General features: G+C 39.1%; 2 protein-coding genes across 3 annotated transcripts; one reads left to right on the top strand and one right to left on the bottom strand.

Moving 5' to 3' along the window:
* Positions 1–329: 329 nt before the first annotated feature.
* On the bottom strand, positions 330–7,792 carry LOC118557979. The gene is made up of 4 exons (XM_036128523.1): positions 7,561–7,792; positions 7,094–7,485; positions 649–759; positions 330–416 (listed from the first exon to the last, which is right to left on the bottom strand). Exons 1-4 carry the CDS (start codon positions 7,580–7,582, stop codon positions 330–332), a joined length of 612 nt encoding a protein of 203 aa, XP_035984416.1. The 5' UTR covers positions 7,583–7,792.
* On the top strand, positions 5,561–13,392 carry LOC118557711. 2 transcript variants are annotated; one of them, XM_036127916.1, is made up of 8 exons: positions 5,561–5,632; positions 8,718–8,827; positions 9,144–9,459; positions 11,440–11,733; positions 11,811–11,849; positions 11,929–12,058; positions 12,160–12,192; positions 12,625–13,392. In XM_036127916.1, the coding sequence occupies exons 3-8, from the start codon at positions 9,162–9,164 to the stop codon at positions 12,638–12,640; spliced, it is 810 nt and encodes a 269-aa protein (XP_035983809.1). In that variant the 5' UTR covers positions 5,561–5,632; positions 8,718–8,827; positions 9,144–9,161; the 3' UTR covers positions 12,641–13,392. The 2 variants fall into 2 exon arrangements, with proteins under 2 accessions (XP_035983809.1, XP_035983811.1); XM_036127918.1 differs by lacking the exon at positions 11,811–11,849.
* Positions 13,393–20,304: the final 6,912 nt, after the last annotated feature.

Here is a 20,304-nt window from a genome sequence, read left to right as displayed (position 1 = left end):
AAACCCGATCTTCATCAACAGATGTTTGTTCACATATGTATGTTGAGCCAAACAGGCTCATACATGTTTTTGCATGTTAACTCATCAGAGGAAACTTGCCATTATCCAAACTCTGAAATAATTCAGGGAGGGAGAGAAGCTGATGTTGACTCTTCAGAGAATCATCACATTGCATTTCAGTCAGTTCTAACTGCAGACTCTCTTCCACTTCTGCATTCACCAAGAAGGGGTCAAGAACAGCTTAATTTGTTTTTTAATGACAAAAAACTCTTGGAAACCCTGGTTAAATTCTGTCACAAGTGATGCAATCATAGACATATTTCTCCTTTCTAGAAGAAAGGTCGTCCTTTGAAAAGCAGACGTGATTTCAGACAGCGCAGGGAAGTGTGCAGCATCAAAGCCTCGTAGTTGTGTCTCTAACAGGCAGAGCTTTACGCAGAGGCTTTCAGGTGCGCATACGGATGTGGCACCAGCTGTTCTTTGCCTTGTAGCTTCTTGTTCAGTGTATTCAGATGATGCGTAAGATCAACTAAAAATTCCAGTTCTGCCAGCCACAGAGGGTCACTTAGTTCACGAAGAGCTCGGCCTTTTAAAAACTGGTCAATTTCTGATCTCAGCGAATAAGACCTCACATCCGCTCTCTTTTACCTTGGTGCACACCAACCACGCCATTCCTTTGGGCTCGCCCGTCATGGCCGGAGCTCCATCCGTTGTTGCTCCACAGAGCTTGTCCCATTTAAGCTCCATCTTTTCAACGGCCTCTGACACAGGTTCAAAAATAACTTTTCCCGTCATTGGGCCTTTTAGGCTCATCAAATCAAGCAGCTCCTCCGTACAGCAAAAATTGTCATCTACTACCTGCAACCAAATGTACAGTTGTGCGTTGTCTGTGGCATCTGTGCTCTCATGGCATGCTATCAAGTAAAAATCAGAAGCACAAGCGTTGTCTCTTAGCTGATGTTTAGCTGAGAAGTCCTTGATTCTCTGCACACCTGTATTTCTGGTTACGCTCACTTTGTTGAAATCCGGCACTTTTTCTGGGCACATTATTCCTGTGATGAGGCACTGCTTTATGAAATCACCATCTAAAAATGGTTTGCCGTGCTGGGAAATAAGGTTAGCGACTTCTTAACTTGCTGTTTTGGCATTTTCTTGTGTTTTGTTAGCACGAAAAAAGAAAAAACCTGCTGTTGAACTTGCAGACTAGCTGCCGTTTGCTTGACTTTCTGTGTTCGTACTGCACTGGTGTCGATGTGTAGCTCTGATGTTTGGTATCATAGTGCCGACAGACATTATACTCTTTCCTCATAGCAACATCTGCATTACAAATCAAACAGACACATTCTCTGTCGATTTCTTTGAAGAAATAAATTGGCCCGCAGGCCTTAGTTTGGACACCCCTGATCTAAACATAGAGTCAGCTCTGCCTCCTTTCCTCCTGATTCTTCTGTAACTCACCGATATATAAACCTCTCCTCTCCACTCAACCTCCCAGTAACAGCGATCAGTCAGACCATCACTACACAGCAGCTGAGGCCAGCGCTCAAACCTGTCTGGATGATCAGGATATGACTGAAGCTTCTTCACATACGTCACCTTCCTGTTGTCTTCAGACAGTTTGAGGTTTCTGCTCACTGTGTTTGTGTCGATTATGATCTGACAGGAATCTGATGGAGAGAACAAAGACAATCAAACTGCAGTTATTGAGCCTTTGTTGATAATGACTCTTGAATGAGTGATGGGATAGTCTGGAGATGGTTGAATGTGAGCTGCTTGGTTGTCATGAATCAAATGAAAAACACACTTACACTTCTTCAGACCTGGTTTCAGCCAACGGACTCCAGCAGGCTTCCTGAAAGGAGGAGGGGATCAGACCATCAGTCTCTTTCAGCAGGAAAACATGGACTTTGTAAAAGATCAGTCTGGTCCATTGTGAGCGAATCCAAACTGATAACAGTATCTAACAAGTTTAAATGAACTATGGTGTATGAAAGCTAGCTCAGGACCAAGAAACCTTGCTCAGGCAACCCCCCCCCCCCCCCTTCATCTGCTTTTTACAGTAAACACTCCAAATCAACCAAGCTGACTTTTCCTGTCTCATTACTGAAGGTTCTGCCACTGCAGACATTACATGGTTATAATCTTCTATCATGAGGAGGTCCAGAACCACTGGAATTCTTCACATCTCAGAAGCAAATAAGGGTAAAATCTCTGATCTTCTGCTATAACTTTACTGTGGACACAGATTATTCAGTTTTTGATGTCCAGGAAAACTGGGGAACCAGCAACTATCGTCCACAGGGAACTGGGTGGTGGTGTGTTTGTTCACTGGTTCTGATTCTGACTCCAGATTTGCGTAGTCACCATTTGAATTGTCTTACTTTCTTCCTTGAAGGGAAGTTTATCTCTGTAGAGCCATCTTGACTCTAAAAATCTTCTAGGACTTATGAAGTCCAAAAGAGACAATGTTCTGTAAGTAGTTAGAACTAAAGTGTTTGGTTAGAAAAGTAAACTTAAAAAGATGTTACACAAAGTTCTCCCTGAGAGTTTACAGGACCTAAGTCTGAGAGACAACATTAAACAAGTTAAAAGAGAAGAAACAGATGTTATTTGAATATAACATCTGTTTGTCTCAATCCATGAACAGTCAGGATGATCAGAATTTACTCAGATAATAGAAACCCTAATTTAGATCAGCATTTCTGTTACACTGTTATGACTCCTGCAGAACCCTTGTAGTTGGGTTGGACATTTATCTTTGATGTTTTGATTTGGGACACCTGAGAACCTGGTAAGGCTCTTAATTTATAAAGGCTGACTGCTAACTAACTAGTCTCCATCCTCCTCTAAAGGTAGCAAGATAACTGCTGCCTTTTGCTTTGTAGATTGTTGTTGCACATTTCAACACTGACACATTCACCCTCCACTCATCCACACCATACACCACTGATTTAATTCACTTTCACACTTAATATTGGAAACTGATATTTAACCTCAGTTTATATTTAATGCATTTCCATTTAAAAACTTTTATACACCGCCTGGCCAAAAAAAGTCGCCAAACTGGAAGGATAGTGGGGACCCATTGTCTTTTGAGTAGCAGGAAAAAAACTTAACTATTATGACAATCAGTATTGGCACTATCCCTCCCGCAGCAATTCCAGCCAACAATCAAAGCAGAGTTCCTTCCACTTAAATTTTGGTCAGCTGGTTTTCCCGGTGTACGTGCTGGACAGTGGCTGCAGGATATGACAAATGTTTTGTTGTTGGATGCAATAAACCATGTGGTTTCCAGTCACAGAGAACAGAGATGCATGCCTTCAGTCTCTATTAAGGTATGGCATCACCAGCTGGTTTGACGGTAAAAAAAAAGAGCCAGATCTTAAAGGGGAAGTCCGGTCAACAAGGAAAAACCAGGGGACCATTAGCTATAACTAAAACTAATACGTTTGTGGTTATTTAATCAACTTATCTTTAATCAATAAGAACATAATAACATAAATTGTTGTCTGGATCGCTGTGTATGGGGGCGGCCATTACTGCCCATATTTGGGCAGTAAGGGCCGTCTGACATCACATCCTGTGACGTGGAAAAGCGGAAGCGGCCGCTTTCTAAGCAAAGTCAATAGGAGCCGTTTTACACAGCTGCGATCAGAATTTTTCGGATTTCCAGAGGACTTCACCGCTGACATTCGCAAGAACTATTGTTACAGCAACAATGCTCACGTCACAAAATGGGAGGTGACAGTACTATTCTTGACCAAGATGGATTCCTCCACATAACCATGATTAAATGAAAATTATTCTTAATTAAAAAAACTTAAAATTTATTGCACAGTATGTAGTAGTTTTATATTTAAAGTACTTTCAGCAGTTCGAATTCTGATTTTGACTCGACTTCTCCTTTAAACATAGCAAAGAGAGCAGGTAAAATAATGGGAATGGCTCCTCCTCTGTCTCCACAGGAACCTTTTGAGCAGACAATCCTCAGACAGGCAGAGATAAGATTTTATCTGACTCCTCATGTGCTCCACTCTGAATTTGTGCTACTGAACTCCAGAAGAAGATACAGGACCCCTTATGCTAATATAACAGATTTAAACAGTTGTTCATCCCACTGCCTCTAAAACTTGTTAATGAACACATGGTTTAGGATGAGAAGGTTAACGAGAAGGGCAAGAACACGTAGGTAGTCACATCTATGGTCTCTTATGATCTACAACAAGCAAACAGGGAGGGCGGTGGTGAATGAAATTCTATTTTTAAAGGTTAATGTGAACTGTTTTTAAGATGATTGTTTTAGTCAAACTGAGATATATGAACTGTTTATGTATGCATATATATATATATATATATATATATATTTATTTACTATTATTGATTGTAATACGATGCAGATGGTCCTTGTAAAAGCAAAGTAATTCATGTCAAAACCCCAAAAGTAGAACAAAAAGCTGATTTAGATAAATGTATATATTTTGTGACCCACCAAACAAAAAGAACAACTATTTTTCCCTTTTGAAATGAATACATTTATTTTGTTACATAACCTAAGTTCTGTTGACTTTAAAACTGAAAACGAAAGCTCTATTTGAAGCTTGTGACGTTCAGGTTCGCTTGCTTGGACAGTTCGTTAACCGAAAAGGTAGATTTATGTTTCGCAAAGTTTATAATTTCATATCAAGAACAAGTGGCGATGGAAAAGTTGAACATCAATATATTGTGAGGACAATAAAGCGGCAATACTTTAACTAAGAGTGAAATTAAGAGTTAAGATTCTACGATAAAGATAAAAACCATAATTAACGAGACAGTGTGACTGTCACCATCTGATCAAAGCATCACCAGCTGTCCATTAGTTGGGAGAGAAGTACAGGTAGGGCACCGGATTTCTACCAAATAATTTTATTGCACTAATTTAGGTTTTAGGGTTTCCTTTCCATCAGACAGTTCTCGCTTTTTAAGCAGCATTAATGTGGTTGACAAGTTCCATCTTGGAACTTGTCAACCACACACAGGAAGCGGAGTAACAAATCCAGGTGTCCATTTGGACTGTAAGATCTTGCCTACAGCACTCTGATGGAGGCGTATTACATTTAGTTTGTTACATAATCTAGACCAAGAAGACCAGGAAACAGCTGTTCTGCTGACTTTAAAACAGAAATAGAAAGCTCTATTTAATAAGCTAAAAATAAAGTCGTTTTCCGAAGAAGAAAAATCAGAAGCTCATTATAATGTATCCTGTAAATTTTCCTTCCTATGCAGCAAAACTAAATATTTGTTCTAAAAATCAGGTGAACATGATCGACATCCAAACACCAGAGAGCAGAAACACACTTTTAGATTATTAAGGTTCAAATCAACTATGACAATCAAACAAAGTAAACTTGTGTTTTCTTTAAAACAGAGAACAAAAGAACAAAACAGATTCTGAGCTTCTTGGATTCAGAGCTTTGTGACGTGGCGTCTGGAAAAAGACTGCAGTCAAAAAGGGGGGCAGGGTCAGAAATACCTTGTTTATAAAGTCAAACGGTTGTTAAGCTTCCGCACTCGGTCGGCGGTGAAACAGGGTGCTTCATCGAGACGGCGGGAGCTGGCGAAACATAAAGAGGCTGCTCTCCAGAGAACAGAAGTAAGTATATGTTTCGGGTCTATTTCTTAACCATGGGTCTATTTCGGGTCTATTTCTTCCCTCATGAAAATCTGTTCCCCCTGTGTCGGGAGCGCGCTTTGCAGCCGTTTTTACGGCGCTGCTAGTTGGTTTCTCGGTAAAACAACTCAATCATGTCAAGGTTGTAACTTTCAGTTTAATCGGCAGCTGTTGTTTACAAAATTGTAAAATAAAAATAAATAAACGAGGTCTTCTTACGTTGTTTTGTGTTATTTTAAATGGCAAGATAATCGGTCTTTTCCCAACTTTTGTCACTTTAGCCTGACAAATAAAAATAAGCCACCAAACACAGTATTCCAACACGTAGTGTGCATTTATGATTTTACATTGCTGAAAGAGGAGGATGGGATGGCTGATAGCAGGACACAAACATTATGACTGTTTCTCAATTCACGAGAATGCGAGCGCGTTCTCGTGAATTGAGAAACAGCCTAAGACTTCCTGAAAACACAAGAGTGTAGACTTCCCAATACATCCCTATGTAATGTAAAATATGGATTAAGTACTGGATTAAGGAAATTTCTACTATACTACTTGCTATCACACAACAGTTTTTGAGAATTTAGAAACATTTGCTTTTAATTTGGCAAAGTTTTCGGGAGAGGAGATGATGGATATTTCAGATGTCTGAAAGACCTCGTTTAATTTTTATTTTACAAGTTGTAAACAGCTGCGGATTAAACTGAATGTTACAACCATGACATGATTATAGGAGTTATTTTACCGAGAAATCAACTAGAAGCGCCGTGAAGATGGCTGCAAAGCGCGCTCCCGACACAGGGGGAACACAACTGGTGTTAACGATTCAACGCCGAGTGTCGGGGTGTGACATCAATTCATATGATGGCGATGTCGAGAGCGTGTTTATGCCACTTAACGGAAAGTTTTCCCCTGTGTGATAACTGCAAATAACGAGACTCTTCGCAGAACCAGGAAATAATACGTGTCCAACTTTAAAAACTACACTGAGGGGCAACATATTGTTCAAGAGCCAAGCTAAATAAAATGTTGAAGCAGAACGAGTGGCTTTATAAATATATATTTATATAAATATATTTGTTTTTCTGTCCCATCCAACATCTTATGAGGCTGATACACTCGCGGAAACTAAATGTTGTTCAGATGTGCGTCATTCTTAAAAGTCCAGAGAATGCAGGGAAAGTGGATTCATGTTTCCTCTTAGGTTTATAACACAGCGTTTCCCAAAGTTTTAACTTTGATATCAAGAACAAATGTGTCATGGTTGGCTTTATGTATTTTGCCCACATGCAGAAGCACACTCGGGAGAAACAGGTGAAGTTTAAAGGTTTTATTTAAGAACCAGGTAACGGGAGGATTCTGCCTCAGCGGAGGCAGTGTCAGGTAACGGTCAGGGAGCAGGAAACCAGGTCGATCACTAGGGAAGAACGAGATAGAGGTTACCTGGGGTAACGTGGAGGGGAACTGGTTTGACTGAGCTGGATCTGCTGCTGGACGCAAGCTTACCACTCGATGGACGGAAGGCCGACCGGGGAGGAAGCGGTGAGGACTCAGCGCTAGCTGTACGATGGTGGCCACAGGTGTCCGGGAGACCAGTGGGTCGAAGGTGGGGTCGGGTCCGAGCAGCACCGGGGAATCCAGATGTCCAGGACAGCGAGAGGAACCAGGTGACTTTCCGGAGATGGTCGGGTTCCAGGGGAGGGGAACCGACTCAGGAGGAACCAGGTGGTTTGCAGGAGAGACCAACACCAGACGGAAGATGACGATGCTTGGAGCTCCTGCCACGAGAGACTTCACAGGGTCACGAGAGGAAGAGAACTGACACGAGGAGGTACCTGGGAGACACAGAGGTGAGTGATTAGTTCCTCTGAGAAACACAGAGAACGAGAGGCCAAGGCTTGTCTGCATACCACGACGGTAACACTCTGGCATCCTCTCGCTGTCTGCGTGGTGTTTAAGTAGTGCCTCCCGATGCCGCTCAACCGCCCACAGGTGTGTGGGCTCCGCCCACCAATCAACCCAGAACACCTGTGGAAAGAGTCTGAGGCAGCAGAGCCGGCAGCAAGCTGCACGGCCCTGCTGGCTGAGTCCTGACAAAGTGGCGATGGAAAAGTTGAAATTAAATATATTGTGAGGAGAATAAAGCGGCAATAATTTAACTAAGAGCGAAACTAACAGTTAAGATTCTCCCGTAATAATAAAAACTATAATCAACGAGACGGGGTGACTGTCACCATTTGATCAAAGCATCACCAGCTGTCCATTAGTTGGGAGAGAAGTATAGGTAGGGTGTCAGATTTCTGTCTCAAGTTGCATTCTTGTAATATTGTACTTTTTATATAGCTTCTGTTGTCTTTTATGAAGCACTGTGGGATTTTAGTTGATTATAATTTGTCTATTGTACAGCACCTTGTGATTTTATCTGTGAAAGGTGCCATATAAACAGTTTCTTAAAAAAAAAAAAAAAAAAAAAAAAGTGGTTGATTGAATTTGGCATAATAAAATCAGAGATCTTATGAGTACAGCATATCGCAGCCCTGGCCCCGGGAAATTGAAATTACCCGTGTAAATTTGTATCGAAATGTGCCCCGCTTATCTGAAGCAATGGAAGAGCGCCAATACATACTTTAAGGTTCCGTTATGACACCTAAGCACCAGACCGAGGTTTTGCTGCTAACTGGTTTATTGGGTAAAACAAAATAGGACAGCCCTCACAGAGTACTCGCCAAATTTTAGTCCTCCTTGATGACTATGTACTTTGTACATATTTTGAATCATTTGTTCAACTTGATTGCAATTCACGTTTTGCGCTGCATTTCTGTTTCTCGTGTGTGTGTGTGTGTGTGTGTGTGTGTGTGTGTGTGTGTGTGTGTGTGTGTGTGTGTGTGTGTTTTAAATGCATCCATAATTCTTCCTGTGCCAATCCTTGGGTCCTCTGAAAATCAGCCTATTAATACTGTGTAATTACCACCCTTTTAAACATTACATTAGCACATGCATCGCATATACTACATTCATCCACAGTTTAGGTTTTAAATTGGAGGTAAATCTCTGTTTTTGTGTGCAGGTACACCCCTTTCAGTGTTGCATCTCTTTAAATGTCACTTTCTGGTGAACGTGCATTGGTGGGGGCCTGAGTCCTGTGTTTCTTTTTGCTGTTGGAAATCTCTGTTATAGGTAAGATGAGACCATTTTTCTGTCATAGGTTAATGCTAGAGTTTAACTGTTTGGTTTTAAAAATGTTTTAAGTTGTATATTTTGCTCATGTTACAATGAAAGTGTTTCTTAGTTGGAGCTTAGTTGTTTCTTTTAATTACTGGAGAATGTAACGCTTCCCATAACACTTGCCAAAGTTTATTGTATTTTATGTGAAGACAAACTGAAAGCAGTGCTTAAAACTGTAAAGAAGAAGGGACACATGGGTAGTGCATATGACCTATGTATAGAGGCCTCAGTCCTCGACTGTAATATTCTCCTGATCTCCTTCATTCAGGTAAAGCTGTAAAAACAAATGGAGGAAAATGTGCACATACAAGCGGGAGACAAAGTCTCTTTAAGCTGCCCGGTCACTGAATATAAAAAACGGTGCAAAGGCAACTTCAACAAAGTCCTCTCTGAGGATGAGAGCAACTTCCCTACCCTCCAATCTGATTATGAAGTGGAGAAGAAGTTTATGACTGATGAAGATGTGAAGAATGTCACCGTGACGATCATGAACATGACTGGGCAGGATGAAATCTGCGATGGATGTCAGTTTACAATCGAAAATGCAAGAGACCTGATATACGAGAACTGCCTCAGCTTCAAAGGTGAGTACATGCTGTGGAGAACCAAAACATCTCCAGGTCTCAGAGGTCATCAATTCTGTTAGCAGATTCAATATTTTAACATTAATCATAAAACACATATATTTTATTCTAACATCTATCAATAAAACAATCCTCTTAGTTCAATATAGCATTTCTCTGTAAATAAAGCCTTTAGTTTTAACATTCAAATCTGTTGAAATTGTTGTTCCTATGAAATATGAACTAATATCCACTGAGCAGAGCGGATTTATTGCTAACCAAAGTTGTACTTACACATTTTAACAGATTTTTGAGCACATTGTACCACATAAAATCAGTCAGTAAGAACAACGGGAATCATATATAAGGCGCACCATCAATTTAAAAAAAATTTTTTACGGATTTTAAGTGCGTCCTATTGTCCGAAATGGTACATGTGCAGACTTTGATCGCATTTTACTCTGAAACATCAATACGTTATTACCTGCAGCTCCACTATCAGGATCGCACTTTATAATTGACAGCATGGATGACGGTTTTGCTTTTATTTTTAGCCTACAAGTGCACTGCTATCACGTGATGATGCAAACCTCACATGATCCAAGTCCAACAGCTCTACTGACCCCTCCTGAGGAATAGGGTTCCTGGCAGAAAGCACTGTAGTCGCACTACTTCCACGTTCAGTGAAAAACTGACCAATACTGCACTTCCAGCTTTCTACCAAACGTCTGAAGGTTATGGCTCAAAACTGACAGATAGACCAAGTGGAAGGAAAGTAATTGGTTATGAGATTTTCTCAAAAGTGTGGAACATTTTTATTCAGTCAGTTTTATTCTGACACCCCAAATAAAATTCAGTGCAATCATTTGCCTTCAAAAGATCCCATATTATGAAACACAGTAGTCCTACGGAGGTCTCAAGGGTTTGGTTTAAAATGCATCTGGATAAATCGGAAAATATGAGTATAGCACATTTATAAACGTACCAAAACATGGCTGCTGTGTCAACAAAATAAAGTTTTTATTTTCAGCAAATGCTAAAAAAGATGTTTGTTGGAGCCCTTGGGTGAGTTAAACTCAGACAAACATGTCTCAGGAACAAGAAACAAAAGTGGACAGAAGTTTTTAAAGGGAATAACCAAAAGCTCTCCTTCAGCTTTGAAATCGACCCAGACCACAACTTTTAGAAAGTCGGTAAAAAAATATAGTAATTGCATGAGTCCAGATTTGAGTTACTGACATTTTCTCACCACAAGATGGTGCCACTGAGCAAAGTAAAGCTGAACAATCATTAAAAGCAAATAAATGAGCTGGATTTTAATAGTAGAAGCAAACCAAGCTGGTGTCCTTGGAGGAGATTCCTGAACATGGATGGGTCTGATGAAGAGAATCTGCAGTGGTGGAAAAACAAAGAGCTGACTGACTGGGTTAACTATGTGCTTAGAGTACAAACGCTGAACAAGAAGAAATTAATTAAGAAGTGATTGTTGTCGGTGGTTGTACCATCACAAAATGTAAATTATTCGAGGAGTAAGTAAATTGTATTAAGTGCCTTTCATAGACAAAGCAATCACAAAGCATAGTACAGAAAACCAATATAACAATAATAAAAATAAAATCCCAATATAAGTAAACATAAAGGCCTGTTTAAAAAAGGAAACTTTTTAACTGGGTTCACAGAGTTAACTGAACGTAGCTGCAGAGGTAGACTGCTCCATAGCCTTGGTCCCATGATCTGAAAGGTTCGACCCACTTTGTTTTTAATCCGGTACGTTTACAGCTGTAAATGAATACTTTAGTATTCAGTGTGAATACTTTAGCAAGGCACTGTAGATATCAATAAGTTAGAGAACAGGGTTGGTAAAAACAAGGTGGCTAAATGTATGTGTGCTCCATCAAAGGGTCAAGGTCGGGTAGGAACCACATTTTCATTATTTGACTAAAATCAAAAATCACTAATTCTATGCTCTTGCAATAATTGTTTGTAATGATTTCTCTGCAGAGCTGTATGAACACGTCCCTGATGTCAGCAGATCAAGCTTTCTTGCAGGGTTAGTTGAGTCCCGTTTAGTTCAACCTGCTCCCACTGTAACACTGACTGGCCTACTGGAGAACCTCTGCAGGTCCCTCTCCACCTCCACCAATAATATGATCAACAGCAACTGTATCATCACCTCCTCAGCTTGGATGTCAGGTCCCATCGAAAAACGGGTTAAAGATATAGCGTCACCACTCGCTGAAGCTTCCACAGAGGTGATGTTCGCCCTCTCTGGATCCTCGCAGACGTCTGATGATGGTGAGAAACTCTTTTAAACCTCAAATTTATAAATGATGATCTGTTTGTGATTTTAAATATTTAAATTTCATTTTGAGGTTTGGATGAACAATTTGGATTGTTTGACAGAAACAGGAGTGAGTTTATGTTCAGATTCTCACTGTTGATTTTTTACTTTGTTCTGCTGTTGAGACGCATTTTCTCTTGTTTCTAAAGGATGGTCTCTGACTGATCCAGCCGTCACTATTCCAGCCGGGGCTATTGCAGCTATTACAGCTGGGGTTTTTTCACTCTTCTTGGTGGCGGGTGTTTGTATTTCCCTGTGCGGAAAAGCATTGTGGAAAAGGTACTTTAATGAAACAGTTATTTTGTTGTTGAGTCTTATCTCATTAATGTCTCAGAAAAAAATCTTTGCTAACTGGTTTAATTGCTCTTAAATCATCACAGGAAGAATAGCCTGGCACAGGAAGCCACTGACAAGTATGTTATTTTATTCATTCATTCCTCAGTTACACAGATTTATTTCCTCTTTTATTCCCAGCTAATGTAATAAATGCTGCACATTTCCTGCACATAATAAAGCATCTCAGCCTCAAACAGGTGAAGCTGAGAAACTTCTCACATTGTTTTATTTTTTACTGACTCAAGTGTTTTTGAGTCAGAGTTAGCTGCCCAATATGTTGCAAGCGTATTAATATTACATGTCGTCAATTGGACATTAAAAAAATTATTACAGGTCCCCCTCCATATATGAGATTTCGCTTAAAATTTGGCAAAAAAGTGCTTTTTGCACATAGCGTGCAAACAGTAGTGATTAGTTGACATTTGTCTCACAATAAAAAAAACAAGCTAAAAAAGTAACCAGCACAATGATTACCTGAATATTTTTTTTTTCTCTGCTTGATTCTACAGCGGACCGCACGTTTAACTCACTCCGTCCCTACCTGAGCTCAGCCGCCGTCATTATCAATGAGTCCAGACATTATCAGCTTTTAGGCATCGCTTTCAAGTGCTTTATCTTTTGAAAAATATTTTTAGTCTTTATTTGTCTTTCGTGTGCCTTCATTATAGTATTCATTTATAAACATATTAACTCTCATTTACTATTATTTAATATTTTTGTCTGTCAGATTGCATCCTTCTTAACAAGAAAACAGAGTAATAATACGTCTAATACATATTTTCATTGTTTTGAAGTTGTCTTTATTGAGAATAATCTTTAGCTTCTCCAGCCACCTCTGGTTTCAAGTCTCTGTTCATGTTACTTTAGATGATAGATAACTAGATAACGTATATAATGGATCACCTCCAGCCTGTGGACAAGCCCTTTGTGCACAAAGAAACAGTGAGGAATTTGTCAGTAGAGGCAGAAGAAGCCCTCAGAGACAGCTTCAGGTGGACTGTGTGGGATGAGCTATACAATCCTCATAGAGACAACATCAATAGAATAACAGTGTGAATAACAGATTAGATCAAGTTCTGTGTGGACTCCACTGCTCCCAGGGGCGGGCTGGGGTTGAAATTCAGCCCAGGAGTCCGGTTTGGAGAGGCCTAAATACGATCATATGACAGATGCAAGAGGAACTGTAATTTTTACATGAATACTTTATTTGCAATAGGTTTTTCTTTTAACAATTAAAACTCTGTGTGTGTGTGTGTGTGTGTGTGTGTGTGTGTGTGTGTGTGTGTGTGTGTGTGTGTGTGTGTGTGTGTGTGTGTGTGTGTGTGTGTGTGTGTGCGTGTGTGTATATGTTTGTATTTATAAATAGAAATAAGAACTATTGTCAGATTATAAAAGTTTACTAAGCAAGCAGTTTATCATAAAAATCAAATCAAATAATAACAAACAAAAACTAAAGCTATATCCTGAAATTAATTATTTGTCAGACTGCTTTAAGATGTCATAAGGCTTGGTTTGGACTACAACCCTAGAATCTCAAGAGGTTTAATACCCTGCATGGCCAAAAAAAAAAAAGTGTTGCCCCCTGGAAACAGTTAAACTGTTTTAAACACAAGTTCAACTTTGTAATCCAACTGTTTTTAATATTTGCTTTTAGTTTCTATATCCCCATGTTTTATTCCAACTTGCTTTTATTTTGTTTTATTTTCTTATATTTTAATCATGTAAAGCACTTTGCATTGTGTTTGTACTAAAATGAGCTACATAAATAAATTTGCCTTCCTGTCTTTCCTTGGATTTAACTGAGAAAATAGGTTTGAGCTTCCCATTGGATAATTACTGCATGGGCGATTATGTTTCAGGTGGCGAAAAGTTATTTAACGCCAACTGGTGCAATGAGCTGCTTCTCATTTCTTGAACAACCATGTGGAACAACAACAACACATCCTGTGGTCGTGGAAAAGATGTCAGTCTGTGTCAGAAGGATCAACTCATTGGTATGCATCATGCAGAGAAAACATCTAAGGAGATTATAGAAACCACCCAAAAGTTGGGTTAAGAACTGTCCAGTGCATTAGTAAAAACTGGAAGGATAGTGGGGACCCATCGTCTTTAAGGAAAAATGTGGCTGGAAGTGATGCTCCCATCATGCTTTGTACCTACTGTACCAGCCTGTGGGGGCGGTGCTGTGATCCAGGGTTGCTGCAGTTGGTCAGGTCCAGGTTCAGCCACAGTATAAGCTCAAAGAATGAGGTCAGATGAATATACTGAATGACCAGGTTATTCCATCAATGGATTTTTCTTCCCCGATGGCACAGACATATTCCAAGACTTCATTTTCACACTTTAATTGGCGATCACAGAGTCCAGACCTTAACCCCATTGAGAATCTTTGCCGGAGAAGGCTCTGCTCTGTGAGCAGACTCTACCATCATCTTGGTGAAAAATAAATGCAGCACTGGCTGGAAATAAATCTTGTTACATTGCAGAAGCTTATCGAAACAATTCTACAGCGAATGTAATCAAAGCGAAAGGCGGCCCAATGAAATATTAGTGTGACTTTTTTTGGCCAGTGTATACTTCTATGCAAACACTTAATGCCAACCCAGCCCTGAATGTGTACATGGCACTGTTATAGGTGGTTCCTGTTCAACTTTCCTGCTTCTTCATCTCCTCTTCCATCACCTTCTCCTGTCTCTTCCTCCTCCTAGGTCCTATTATGCTGTCCCTCTGTATCAACTCCACGACTGGCACTGGCCTTCTCAGTTACTAATAATAGTTGGAGAACACAAATGGAAATAAGAACACAAATAATATATAAAAATAACAACTTTAGAAAAGCAGTACATACACAAACACAGTAAATATTTTACTCAACTTATTTCTTGAGCTTGTAAAAATAGCTAAAGACAATAGGAAAAGCAAGATGTACGGTTGTTAAAATATTCTCTTTTGAACACAGACTCTGTCCGGAAATGTCTTCTCTGATGTTTCCGGACTGACATTAGTTTAAATTGATAAACTAGATTTATAATTTACATATAAATGTTGTAACTTTTAATATCCAGTTTGCCCTGAAAACATCCAAAACACAAATGTAACGTATGTTAAGTCAGGGCTGTGATGATAGGATGGGTAAGGAGGGTTTGGTAACCATCCTAAGCCAAGCTGCTTGTTCCGGTGTCGTCACTGGCCCAGCTGACTCCATCAGGGTGTGTCCAAATTTAGGGGCTGCGTCCATCAATTCAAGGGCCCAACTACAAGGCAAATTACGGCACAGTGATGTGATGAAGGCTGTCCCACTGATCTCTATTTATTCACTGTATTGCTGATAGGCCTGAAAAACTGAAGTCACTGGCTGTCATCTTGCTACTCCCTACTCTCACAGAACTCCATATTTGGCTGTAACAAGCAGTTTTCTGGCTGTGGGAAAACGTTTCACAGGTAATTTTACTGTCAGTGGATGTACTAACGTGGATGTACTAACGCTATCAACTACTCAAAAAGTCATGTGCTGAAACATTTTGCATGTTATACTCTATATAACTCTCTGATTTTACCATATTTATCATATTGCTGTGAAGTGTGGGGAGTTAATTACAAGAGCTCTTTACATCCGGTAACCGTCCTACAGAAACGAGCCATTAGAATCATCCATAATGTCGGTTATTATGAGCATACAAACCCGCTCTTCATAATATCCAGAATTCTCAAATTTGACGACCTTGTAGAATTTAAAATGGCTCAATTTATGTTCAAGGTATCAAAGAAGTTGTTACCTGAGCACATACAGAGCACGTTTTCTGAAAGAGAAGGGGGGTATAACTTAAGGGGTCACTCAATCTTCAAGATCCGCAATTTTAGAACAACAAGGAAAAGCTTCTGTATTTCAATTAAAGGTGTAAAGTTATGGAATAAGTTACATGAAGATTTAAAACAAAGCAATAGTTTAACACAATTCAAAAGAAGGTACAAAGAGGTAATTTTCAATAGATATACACATGGGGACAGAAAGCAATAAGGTGTGTATTGAAGATAATAACTTGGTGTAAGGGTTTAGAAAGATAAACCAGCATAAAATGGGAAAATGTATAGGTAAATATTAGTAACTGTTACTTCAAACTGCCACTTTGATTTTGATTTTTTTTTTCTAATGACAGTAGGACTCTAAAGTCTCAAGTGTTTAGGGGTAGGAGTTTATAAGTTCTCACTTCTTCCTACCCCGTTTTGAGCATGATATGTTAACTGAAACAAAAATCTGTATTTTCTCTTCTTCCTTATGCACTTCTTGTTACTGTGCACTATTTTATTTTTATATTTGTATCATGTTCGAATAAATAAATAAATGTTTATATATATTGATTGATTGATTTAGTTGATTGCAGATTTCCACCCAGTGATGCTGCATAGATGAAACAATGGGTCCAGAATGTGAGAAGGGTGCAATGGGTTAGATATGTGCAAATTCTCAACTAGAACCTCACCTCTGTATATCATTACATCATTGAAGATATTTTTGGTCATTTGTTTACTGTTACTTTAAATACTATTATTATTATAATGCAGAAATGCATGTGTGTGTGTGTGCATACAAGCACAATATCCTGAATAATGTGAAAAATCTTGCTGGACGCTGTTGGCAGCTGAGTGATTTATCTGATCAAAAAATGTCTCCAGGAGTTATTTCTTTGGTGACTGTCCATGATGTTTTTCTTTCTGATGTTAAGTTGAGGTGCTCTTTGTCTGATCTTCGTAGTATGCTGGGGGCTCTTCCTCCCCTTTCTGACTGGAGTCAGGTTGCAGGCAGTAGTTGAGTGTTTCTTCAATTTAGAGGAGAGAGGGTGAATAAACTGAAAAGAAAAAATCATCTGCAGCTTTCTAGCTTTTCCCAGTGACATATTTGCTCTATTGCTTCCACTAGGGGTGACTTAATGGGTCAATGGAGATGAAGAATTGTGAGTTTTGAATCATTAATACTCAAATGAATCAAATGTGGATTCTTTTTTTCTCTCCGTTCTCAGTCTGCTACCCCAACCACATTATGATCCAACATGGAGTGGATCTAAGTTTAATTTTCGTTCTTTTTACCTGTAGATCATCGTTTCAGAAAGGTGAGACTAAGCTTTGCTGATGCTTTTTTAGGCAGAGAGAAGGATTTCTTTGTCTAATTAACCCGAAGATAAAAGTTCAGTTCAAACAAAGCTGACACAGAGCCATCCTGACACCACCTAGATACATAGACTTGGGTGAACTTTGTTTTAAAACGTAAAGGTAGTGCAATTTCTTAAATAACTGTATTTCTAATGGTAGATTTTCTGCATCATAGTTTTGACTTCTACTCAAATAATGTTTAAAGTTTTTAGCTACTCAAGCTGACTTGTTCTAATGCTATTTATTTTTTATCTGTAAAGGTTATTATAGCACATGGAGGACCAGTAAATATAAAGTAGCTATAAAATACATCTGCAGAGGAAGCAGACTGCATTCAAGCTTAATTTATAGGGATCACATTCAAATGCTTTATCTTATGAAAAATATTAATTTGGAAAAAACATTTCTGTGCCTTAATTTGAATATTTGTAAAGATGTTAACCCTCTTTAAAAAAATACAATTTATAAGTACCAGAAGTTAAATATTATTTTATCATTTTGTCTCTCAAATTACATTCTTAAGCAGAAATCTAAAATTACAATCCACCACTTACTCAGCTACTTAATTTATTTTTCAACAAGTACTTTTCTACTAGAATACTTTTTTGAAGTTGTCTTTTTTGGGGAATAATCTTTAGCTTCTCCACTCACCTCTGATTTGTTTTCCTTGTAAAAAGTAGGTCCAGAAACTCTACAGTATATGCATGTAATAATACTTGGTCAGGGCTCCTTTTGCCTGAGTTACTGCATCAATGCAGGACTAACCTTGTGATTAGCATAACAGTGTCATGTTTGATGGGTACTGAAGAACCTGAGTGCAGACTGCAGACTTGCAAACCTGAAAAACTTTAATAAACTAAAGATAACTTCCACGTTAACTAAGAAACTAAACACATAGGAATCGACTAGTCTGGTAATCCACAAAAGAACTTACACAACATGAAAACGATGAAACCAGAAACACAAAAGAAACCTCAAAACCCAAATATCTGTTGGATCAAAAGAAAGAGTAATCATGCAGGTCTGGTCTTGTTGAAGCCTGTTGCTCCAGAATAGTTTACATAAAATTACGTCTTACTTTAAAGACTAATGAGTGCTTTTTGCTGCATGAACCGCTGGATATGATTCACTATAATCTGTCTTCACATCGATATAAAGTCAAGTAAAGAAAACCTGGAGAAAATACTAATTTTATTTATTTTTTTAACCACACTTACTGCAGTGGATTACTCAATGATTTCTCATCAGGCAGAGTCATATTTAAACAGTCATGGATGAAATGGTTCAGGGTTTTATGCTGGGTTCATATAGCAGGATAATTACTAACATTTTTGCCCCGATCTTCCCCTTCCGACTCGCCCCAATTATCGGGATGGCTTTCAAGATATTTTTATGAGATATTACTTTTATGTGTTGTGTGTTAAGAATAATCGGGTCTGTTTGGAAGGACGTCATGACCTCAAATCGAGGATATTCAACATGTTGGATGGTCTAGACCTGCTATCCTAGCGTGTGTGATGTTCCCCGAGGACAAGCGAACACGCCTTCTGTTGAATGTGACGTGTATCCAATCAGAAAGCAAGGTGAGGGAAACACGGAGGATAATAAAAGACAACTCACCTCCATATCATAGTGTAGCAAACGTAAAGCCCCTGTTGGCGTTGTCTCCACTCTAATCAACAGCTTTTCTTTATGTTACATTTTTTTCTCTGTTAAAATTAGCCCACACACTATCGCTATTTTTTTCCTCATCGTCCTCCGTGTGTGGTGTGTTGTGCTTACCGTTTCAATGGACACCACACACTGTACAAGCAAACCCGTTATATCTACGATTTTTCATCGTAGATATGCTGTGCTGGTGCTAATTTTCTATTTATTACTTATATAATTTAAATTCCATCCATCCATTATCTAACACGCCTATCCCTTATGGGGTTGCGAGGGGTGATGGTGCCTATCCCCAGGATTCAATGGGCGAGAGGCGGGGTACACCCTGGACCCTGGACAGGTCGCCAGTCTATCGCAGATAATTGAAATTAATTAGTTAAATATATAGTTAAAAAAGTGTCACAATGTGAAAACGTTTATTTGTTAGAAGTCATTGTCGTATGGATTCTGGGTAATGTTCAGAGTGACAGCTTTTACGCATCTAAATAGAAAACAATAAAATGTATGTTTTTTACCTATTTTGTTGGGATGGGGGAGCATAAAATTTAAAATTCTTCAGGGGCGCAACAGAAAACATTTGAGAACCACTGTTGTACAGGCAGTACATTCTGCTGGAGAAGACCACATGTTTTTGCCTGCTATTGATAAATCTTTGAAAGAAGTAGAGTATTTTCACATCTTTGTGGTGTAAAATTGATTATGTGATTGTTAGTTCCATGCAAAAAGACCCAAAGACAATTTTACAAATATCACTTATTTTTAGTGTGTTTCCTGGCACTTTGCAGCTGATGCACAGAAATTTCCATTGAGGAACAAATGAATTATTGTATTCTAAAATACCAGATATTTTTATGAGTTTAAACAAGGATGTGGTCCATATAAATAATTTTGCCAGTGTATCAATACATAAAACATGAAATGGTGCAGCTGTTAACATGTCAAACTGCATATTCTTATACCATCAAGAAGTGAGACTAGTGGTATTGGATTCAACGGTTTTATTGATGAGAGATCATGACTGAGAGGCTTTAGGATACAGCAGCAAGAATGTTAGTCTGTATTTTGAGGAGTCCAGGATTAAGATTGAAAAATTGGAAAGCACCAAGAGAAGAACACTGGGAGGGGAGTGGACCTGATGGTGTGACCAGAAGATACCAGAGGTGGAGGTCCTGGGTTCAACTCCTGCCTGATTTCCTAGGTGGTCCAGGTCCACCTCATAATTACAGTATCTATTCTCCAATGTGAGTCCCTTGCTCGGGACATTGAACATTTTGACCCAGATAATCAGGATTCAAACATTCATAATTATCGGCAGGAAGTTGAACATTGTCTTTTTGACCGGCCCTTTCCCTCATCTCGTCAGAAACTGAAGT

Source organism: Fundulus heteroclitus, chromosome 24, assembly GCF_011125445.2.
Source record: "Fundulus heteroclitus isolate FHET01 chromosome 24, MU-UCD_Fhet_4.1, whole genome shotgun sequence".
Lineage (NCBI taxonomy): Eukaryota > Metazoa > Chordata > Actinopteri > Cyprinodontiformes > Fundulidae > Fundulus > Fundulus heteroclitus.
This window is presented reverse-complemented; position numbering and strand designations above follow the sequence as displayed.

Bases quoted from the DNA above. Each gene is read 5' to 3' on its own strand.
- LOC118557979 (XM_036128523.1), bottom strand. From the start codon at position 7,582: ATGCCAGAGTGTTACCGTCGTG. The intron at 7,486-7,560 runs GTATGCAGACAA...TGTGTCTCCCAG, and splicing joins GCCAGAGTGTTACCGTCGTG to GTACCTCCTCGTGTCAGTTC. The intron at 760-7,093 runs GTAACCTCTATC...CCTGTGTCAGAG, and splicing joins TCCCCTCCACGTTACCCCAG to GCCGTTGAAAAGATGGAGCT.
- LOC118557711 (XM_036127916.1), top strand. From the start codon at position 9,162: ATGGAGGAAAATGTGCACATACAAGCGGGAGACAAAGTCTCTTTAAGC. The intron at 11,734-11,810 runs GTGAGAAACTCT...TTTCATTTTGAG, and splicing joins CTCGCAGACGTCTGATGATG to GTTTGGATGAACAATTTGGA. The intron at 11,850-11,928 runs GTGAGTTTATGT...TTGTTTCTAAAG, and splicing joins ATTGTTTGACAGAAACAGGA to GATGGTCTCTGACTGATCCA.